The sequence below is a fragment of the Watersipora subatra genome, chromosome 7 (genome assembly GCF_963576615.1).
Source record: "Watersipora subatra chromosome 7, tzWatSuba1.1, whole genome shotgun sequence".
Classification (NCBI taxonomy): Eukaryota; Metazoa; Bryozoa; class Gymnolaemata; order Cheilostomatida; family Watersiporidae; genus Watersipora; species Watersipora subatra.
In genome coordinates, this window is record NC_088714.1 from 32748227 (window position 1) to 32757769 (window position 9543).

General features: G+C 36.5%; 1 protein-coding gene across 1 annotated transcript; it reads left to right on the plus strand.

Annotated features, from left to right (window-relative positions):
- The first annotated feature begins 7050 nt into the window (after positions 1–7050).
- Positions 7051–7428, plus strand: LOC137400689 (tigger transposable element-derived protein 1-like). Its single transcript, XM_068087020.1, has one exon. It carries the CDS (start codon positions 7051–7053, stop codon positions 7426–7428), a length of 378 nt encoding a protein of 125 aa, XP_067943121.1.
- Positions 7429–9543: the final 2115 nt, after the last annotated feature.

Consider the following 9543-nt stretch of genomic DNA (forward strand, 5'->3'; position numbering starts at 1 on the left):
AACAAGCCCAGGCATGTTTGCGCTAGTCTGAAGGTATGTAATCTGATTATTGTATCGATAACTCAAACTGGCATCGGAATGTGCAGCACTGTCCAAAATTTATATGCGAGTATAAAATAGGAAATCATTGCAAGTACTCAAGTTTTAGATCATCCGTACACGAGGACTTACCATTGTCTACCAGGGATATTCTGAAAAAAGTCAACTTGGGCAGAAAGGATTAACTTACAAATGATGGGTGACCTACATTCTATATATATAAATCTCCAAATCCATCATGCGGTGTGTCTAGCTATAATAGCTATTAAAATCTAGGAAAGAAATATCCACTCCCTGCTGGATTTGATCTTGGAACTTCTCATTCCCCAGACGATATGCTAAACCATTGAGCTACGCGAGGATTTATAGTTTTGTTCAAATAAAAGCAGCAATACAAACTTTTGCTGCAATGTTCATAAACTTCCTCAATTCCAACAATTGACAAACAATCAGAGGCTGGTTGAAATCGGTTTAAGGTGTAATTTATCTCATATTAATTTAATTCTGCCTTTGCTAGCAATTTGGATTTTTTAAAGACATTTTATAACTATCTTTTCATTTACATTCGGAATATTATAATCAGTTTTCATTATTTCTGTTGATCCATAGTTTGAGCACAAGAACTTTTCCCACAAAATCAAGGTCAGAGTAAGGTCATACTTGACACCCTATTTGCCGCCACAACAGATCAGATCAGTTGCATACAATTCGATCCCTTAAAGGTTGACTTGCAATAAAATTCACATTACAGCTATTTGGTATCAAAAGATCCACCATGTCTGACTCTGTTGTGTTGTAGGTGCCAAATATGCGGAAATGGGATTACAAGCTCTTAAAAACTCAAAAACGAAAAGCCGCCGTAGATTGGAATCTCTTTATTTCGATGACGTAGCCATGAAATTTGGTTATTGTCTTGTCACGTGATGTTCTCACGTGAATTGAAAGGCCAATAAAAAGCTCAATATAAAACTTACCGTAGCACTAGTTTATGACAAACACTTCGGGTTTCACCGAAGACCCCGTAGCAAATATAGATGCTCGCTACTTTACAGTTTTGTTTCGGTTTGGTCTAATCGGCAAGTCGTAATCTAATCATGTGACCCAATACTTCGCAAATAATTTCTGCAGCACTTTTCGATTATTACAAGTGACCAACAGGCTCGTCATGATTATCAGGCAATGATATGTACTCCTTCAAGTTAAGGCTAAAAAATTAAACAAATTTTTACGATAAGTTATAAGATATTACTGCTAAAAGTGACAGCATTACGATGACGATAAAATAGACGCGTAAGATCAATAGACATAGTTTTATCGAAGCCGTGAAGTATATTTGTGAAAATATTTCGACGAATGAGATTGTATGAAAGTGTAAACAGAAACCATCTCTGACAACTACATCACATTTCAGCTATTTTGGAAAGAGAATCCAAACTGTGGCGGTCTCGTGTCGCTGCAACTTTTTGTTCGTTTTTGAGCTTTTAAGAGCTTGTAATCACCTTTCCACATATTTTGCACCTTCAACACAACAAAGTAAGACATGGTGAATCTTTTCATATCAAATAACTGTAATGTGAATTTTGTTGCAAGTCAACCTTTAACGTTATGGAATTAAATGTATAGAAAGTGTATATTTTACGGATGTATTTTTCCATGGCAAATTATCAGTTCGCCTTTAACAGAAATCAATCTTTAGCAAATGTCAACTATGATGCAACTTGCGAACTTGAGAGACCTTTCTCCCAAAGTTGCTGTAACATTTGCAGGACATCACTGCTGTTGTAGGCGCAAAGGATTTGAACTTCAAGACTGTCACTTTATACCCTATTATTGAGACCTGCCAATGATTAATATACTCAAGTTGTGCAAGGGCTTGCCTCACAGGCTGATGAGAGAGTCTGATTCTCGTATTTCATGCATAACTAGACATGATGTGAAGAGGCAGGGTGTTATATTAGCCTTGAACTAGGATGCTACTTTCTTCATACAAGCGAGTCATCTGCCTCGTGTAAATAAATAACGCTTTTGCAATAAGAAATGTGGATATAAAGTTATAAACTGTCTGATCATAAACCATCCATCATTAAAGATATGCAGAGAGAGCCCCTTATTTCGATTGCGCAATAGCTTTCGCTCAAATATATTGTTGGAAGTTTGCCAAAATAAATCCATCTACAGACGCCTCATTAGACATGCCACTAGAGACTATAGTGATTCATGGTGGCTTCAACAGCTGTTTATGCAGTCTGTCTTTGTCGGCAGGTCATGAAAGTAGTTGTTCAGAGAACTATAATCGAGTCTATTTGTTGAGGCGTAATTGCGGATGGGACAGATACATGTATAATTTATTATCGGCTACCAGTGAGTCCGGCTACGCCTGGGATTTTATTCATTTTCAACAAGATAGCATGCAGTGGGATGTATGAGAGGCTGGCTGGTTCTCGGGGAACCATATGAGGTTTTGAAACCAAAACCAGTTCTGGTGAACTGATGAGAGGCGGAGCATTTGCGTGTGAAGTTTAGATGAAATTGGCCAAATATGTGGAACAGCATAGAGTTTATGTAGACTAACAGACAGACTCAATGATAAAGTGATATATTAATATAGATGACCTCAGCTGTTCCAGGGCCAAAGAAAATGCTTAAAAATGCTTAGGTTCAGTGTTAAAAATTTCACCAGTAATTCAATACTGTCACTTATCAAATTTATTGTTGGATTTGATTACAACCTTATAAGACACAAGTAAGTTTACTAAATTCAATAGTCATGTGGTGTCTTTGGAGAATGGCATTTGCCTTGGCATAGCTTTGTTTTGCGCTAAATCTAAATTCTTTGTTGCAATAGCGATATCTCCTCCAACATAACTATTTGTCATAGCAAAGCAATCTACAGCGACAGTGATATATATCTTGGCATAGCTTTATGCTAGAACTGAGCAATCTGTCATGGCATTACTATCTGTTAAAGTCAAGTTGTCTGTCAATGTATAGCTTTCATAGCGTGGTAATCTGACCTTGCATAGTTCTCTGTTACAGGAGAACTAACCACAACACCATTGATATGTGTCATAGCTTCTTAGCCTATGTAGTATATAAATACGGTAGTAGACACAATAAACACTGAACTAGGGCTAGTCAATCTATTTATCATAGTATATTTGTGTTTCAGCTATTTTAGGATAAGGTAACAATGTAGAATGGTAAATGTGGTGTGCACCTAACTTATCAAAAGAAGCACAGATTGAAAGAACAAGATCAGCGAGAGTAAAAATCCTACGAATGAAACTTTACACTATTATTTTCAGCCAGCCATAATTGTCACACATCACTAACATAGTCTGAAGGCTAGAAGCATGTAGCAGTATAATAATAAATTCTTATTATAAATAATAAATTATTCTCTATCAGCAGATCTAGCCTTCAGACAGAAAACGAAAAACAAATAAGGATTTGACAGACAGTGAAACTTTTAGGAATTTTGCAGTTTTGCTCTCATTGGATGTTTCCAGCAAGATGTTAGCTCTCATTGGATGTTTCCAGCAAGATGTTAGCTTTCATTGGATGTTTCCAGCAAGATGTTAGCAGATCAGGAACTTTCGAGTGTACTGAGTATTTGCGCAATATAATGATGTTTATCACTATTTATCTAAACTTGTCTTTGTCTAGTTCTGATATTAGTGAATATTTTGCTGTAAGACCCTAACAGTTTTGTTTCGCTATAACAGATTTATTATTTTTGTGTTTACAGGTTTTGACCTTTTCAATAAAATTCCCTCATTTTTTTCCTGATTTCCTCTTTCCTTTCCGTTCACATTAACAGATTTTTGTTTATTCGCTGTTGCTCATTTCCGTGAGTAACTTGTCTTAATCGCTTATCTATGTCTTTCAACAATTCAATAATGTCTTATTCTTTGCATTCATGAACATATTCATTTATAGGTTTATGGGTAAGCCAATGTCAGTGACATGAATTTGGTTGACAAAAATTAATTCATTAGAAAATAAAAAAGTATAAACTAAAATTAGAAACCGGATCTATACAGTTTGAGAGATTGATTCTGTTGAAATAATAATAGTAATAATAACAATAATATTAATGATAATAGTAATAATTAGGAACAGCTCACATTTTGAGGAAGGTCCTCTCTTAGTGGAATTGAGGAAGATGTTGGATCCTTTGGCCTTTTGTTAAGACCCGGACTCAACACGGACTGAAACCAGTCATCTACCACCATACGACTGTGAAGAAAAACTTTTATAACAGTAATAATAATAATATTGCTCATTCAAGAAAGGCAGCATGAAAATGTTAACCTGATAATGACAAAACTAGCCATCGCATCACAATGTTATAAATATGGTGCACAATTTGTAGACGCATGAGACTGAGTCATATCTTGTTGCTACTGATCTTGACACGCGCTATAGTTATCACTTGAGTGATTGTCTTTGTGCAACCAATGAGACATCTTGAGTTGAATAAAAAAAGATCGATCTTGTAAAGTTCAATGAACAACTGATAAATATCGCAACTTTGCTTTTTTACGATAACCATTCTGTTAGAAAATCAAAACCATATTTGGGTCACAGAAACTGACCAATACTGTCACATTATTTTTACTTGAGCATTTGGACATTTAGCAGCACTTTTATTAGGTGTTATACCACTCTAATGAGTTTTTCCTTTTTCTATTCTCGTGTTTGGTTTTTGGTTATTTGTGAACTATTAGTTATGCTTCACTTTGGAAACGGGATCAAGTTGATCTAAATGTTTTTGTAAACTCAGATTTTTAAAACAATCAAGATTGTTATAAGAAGATTTAGCCATAGCACTTTAAAGAATATTAAAGTGATTTATAGATCTAACACTTGTCTTTCTAACAAAATAGACCAAGCTCTATAATATAACTGCGACGGTAAAACTGTCTCGGTGTCAACGCTTTTGCGTGACAATTCATTGCATATTAAACATTCAGAGATAGTAAATGGCATTGTTGCATAGATTAGCCCAGATTATATGCTGCGAAGCTGTATTACTGTTGGCAATGGCTGCTTTGAAAATTATCCGAAAGTTAACGATTATGTAGCTTGATTTGCTTATCTCACCAACTAAACTACAGGCGACCTCCTTGTCAACAAGTTCTGTCAAAACATTCATGGGAAAACCTACTTCCTCATCCCAAAAATCTTTTTACTTTTCATCGGTACGGAGCTCTCCATGATATCATCAGCATTTTTTCAACAGGCGAGCGTTAACTGAATTTCCAGCAACCTGACAGTCTAGTTCACGCTTCAGCTCTTTTACAACCATTAATAACTGTTTTTTACGAGGGATTTTCTTCAACTGTCAGATCTCTGTCATTGCCAATAATTCGAAAAATCCTTTCTGATACTGTCTACTTCTAAAGTTTAAGCAAGCTATGTGAACGGCGTAGAGCAGTGTTTGCTATGTTTATGCTGTGCTATGTTTGCATTTTTGATATAAACATTGCGGGTTTTCTGCATTATCTCTTAGTCTTATCACAATAACGCAGAATAATTTTTATTAGTACCCTGACAGTCTGTTGCGCTGTGAGAGATCATCAGGTGTAATAATTCTGTGTACAATTATTCCGTACTTCAGTTAGGTGGTCGAGTGGTGCAGGAAGGTAGCAATGGGTGGCAAAGCTGGATGTTGCAGGTATGAGTATTATATGGTGCAATCCTTTTTCAACCTTTAGCCATGGCTTCAGGCATGGGTGGAGGATGGGGGGGGGGACGGTGTCCCGAGGATGGACACGGCTATAGTATTATAGTAAATACTATTTCTTTTGATCGCCAGAAATTATCATGCAATTGTTGCAAAAGCTATCTTAAAATGCTAAAGAGCATTGGTTCACAGCAGTTGTCTTTTATTACATATAGTGCCAGATTCTGGTTCAACTTTTTCGCACCAGCCATAAAACTGGGACACTTTAGGAACATTCCAGAAAAACCTTTCTCGCTCAGCAGATTCAGTGTGTTGGGCCAAGCTGGCTCACCTCCAGCAGGTCATGTGATAAAGGCATTATGTACATGCATATACATACTGTAACTTTTCAGAAGAATAAAACTGTTCAAGTGTTTCTTCGGGATATCATGTTACATTTCTGTAGGCCTAGAATCTTTCTAATTGAATAGTAAATATATTAATTGCTAGTTACCGGCTAAAAATTTTGGTCTTTTGTCATACAGTAGACACTCCTACAATGTAAACAATCCATTACGAGAATATTTACATGATAAGATTTTCCGTTATTTGAACAGTAAAATACATATCCAGCAAATTGCCTACCGGTAATCAGTTCCAAGATCTTCCCAAACTCACCTTTTTGGCCCTTGAAATAGGAAAAACTAAACCCAACTTTTCATTTAATGACTGTACAGTAACTATAGTATTATTGGTTTGTAGTGACAACTTTTCTCTCTTATCACTTTCACTTGGTTTTTGGTTATGGCTGCTCTAATTTTGTTGTGATACCGTATATGACATATAGTATATACAGACGGTTCCCTACTTACGAACATTCGAGTTACGAACAACGGTACATACGAACAGGGTCTGCGCGTTCGTAAGTCCGTATGAATTACCGTCGGTATTGCCGACGTATTAGCGGCAGAAAGACAGAAAGAGGCACTACTCAGAAGCACCACCCAGCATCAACCTTCCCCTGCCTTATATATTTTTATCATTACGTACAGTAAATATCTCGGTCATCCATTATTCAATATGGTTGGTGAAAAGCGAAAGGCTTCTAGTGAGAGTGATAGTGCAAAGAAGAGGCAAGCCATCCCATTTGAAAGGAAAGTGTCAATAATAAAGCAGCTTGATGCGGGTGAGAAAATGGTGAGCGTTGCACGGGCATACAACTTGAATCGTTCGACAGTCGGTACCATTTATAAACAGAAAGATCGTATAATGGAACACGTGAAAGGTGCAGTGCCTATGCAATCGACGATCATTAGCAAAAAAGAGGGAAAATCATAGAAGAGATGGAGAAACTTCTCACCATTTGGCTCGATGATCAGCAATGGCGGCGTTTTCCTCTGAGCCTTCTGCTCATTCAGGAGAAGGCCAAATCTATTTTTGAGGATGTCAAGGCTAAGGCTGGGGAAAGCGCTGCCGAAGAAACGTTTTCTGCCAGCTGCGGATGGTTTTCCCGTTTCAAGAAGAGGGCGAATCTCCACAATGTGTCTGTGTCCGGAGAGGCAGCATCTGCGGACACAGAGGCTGCCGAGCGATTCCCCCAAGTGTTGAAGGAGATCATTGAGGAGGGTGGCTATTCGGCGAAGCAGATCTTCAATGTCGACAAAACGGTCTTTTTTGTACATATAAAATACATACTGAACGTATTCTCTCCATTTTATTAAATGTTATATAAAAATACGTACATACTGTACGTACGTATTCTCTCCATTTTATTAAATGTTATATACAAAGAAATAAATGTTATACAAGCCTTAAACATACTTATATAAACCTTCGATATATTTATATAGGCCTTAAACATAAAATATAAATCAAAATATAGCACTGAAGCAACTTACGAACAAATTCACCTTACGAACAATCGCTCGGAACGTAACTCGTTCGTAGGTTGGGAACCGTCTGTATGTCATAATTATGTCATATGTCATATATGTATGTGACATATATGGTACATGTTGGGCAGCCGTATACCGTCAATGTAAATTGTTTTTTTTTACTTTTTGTCTAAACAGCAAGGTCTCTAATGAAAAAAAATTGTATGTCTAAAATAAAGTAACACAAAAGATTATATTTACTGTCGTAAGGGCGGTGTCTGTTTGCTCATCTGTTTTTTCGAAGCTAGGATCAGAGGTTAGGATAAAAGATTAATTTCAATGATACTCCAATAATCTCTACAACAACCTCTCACGTCATGCTATACTCCAAGGGTATTAATATATATAATAGAGATACCCATATATTTCTTGTTTTCTTTACCAAGTTCGGCAAAAGAGAAAACTATATTTTCAAGGCCACTAATGGTGTGCTTATTATTCAATTCGCATTTGAAAGCTTGCACCATATTGAAGCTTTACGTTATATGGAATTTTTTATGTAATTGCTATGAATCAACTTTACATAAATTCTGTAGAGAATTCTTTCTTGCGGGCGCATACTGTTGCACTGAGCTGGGCGTTGGACGCGTTGACCTTCATCAAAAGGTGAACTATTACTGCTTGTTTACACAGTCTGTCCTTAGCCAAAGTGACCGGATCACACCTGTGATAACGCCTTGGTGGTCCTTGATGCTTAGGGCTGGTTGGCGCTGCTGGGCGATTTCATTAACTGATGGAGGGGTGGTAGTATCTCGATTGGTCTTACTCATTAGCTGGGCTTTCTTGGTCAGTTTTTTTAGAACATTCTTACAGTATGTCACAAATTATTAGGATATTCTGTATTAGCACTTTTCAAGTTAAAATATTTATATCAGCAGGCTGGAATGGCAAACCAAAGACTTCATGGTAGTTCAGATAATAAATGTCATCATACACAACAATCCGTAAACAAACACGTACATCTACTCAACTACCCCTATCAGTGAATCTACTCCACCATTTTTGCTTGTCTGGGTCACTAGCAGACCTGAAAACTGCCATAAATTCTTTAAAATGGAATTTGTGTTAGAGGAGGTTCAGGTTATAGGAGGGTCTACTGTATTTCATACTGGTCATACTTCTAATTTGGATGAGTCATCAAGGAGTAGTCTGTGTAAGTTTACAGAAAACTCAAGTTGTCATTTTTAGTCAACTCACATTGATTTATTTTTGATTTTTATTAAGTCATCGACAGACTTTCTAAAAAGTTTCTAGAAACAACAGAACAGTATTCTAAATATCCAATGATTTTAATAGTTTTTCTTGTCATCTTCGACTCACTTAATTACTATTTCATTTGCACAATGCTAATTTAAAAGTTTGAGAAATGTGAGAGCCATTTGCTAATATAATATCTAGAAATGTTTTTATAGATATTATCTCTGCTTACTAATATGAGATGGTTTAAATTTCTGATTCAAGAGTCAATCAAGTACTGAACATGTATACCTGCATGGATACATGGATATAAGTATGCAAACTACCAAAATACAAATAAACTAGCATGTTTATTTTACACTACTACGAAGTATAAAGAGGCCTATAAGGTAAAATGTCATTAGAAAGTAAAACCCATGATACTTGGAATTCCTATAAGCGCAACAAGCTCCAGTTGTAGTCAGGGAATTCCTAGTTGTCTCTTAGTCATGGAAAGCTCTGTTATATGCTCAGTTAGTCACACAGGTGACAGGTAGCACTCCCATGGAAGTTTATACACACACCTTGATGTTTTACCAACATAGAAAACAAGCCAAACCTGTCACATCTTAGCGAATGACTCATGACTGCAAATTGGCACCTTCCATGACTTTCTTCTGCATCTGCATAGGCTGTTATTACATGGTCCTTGAGTTCTAAATAAAC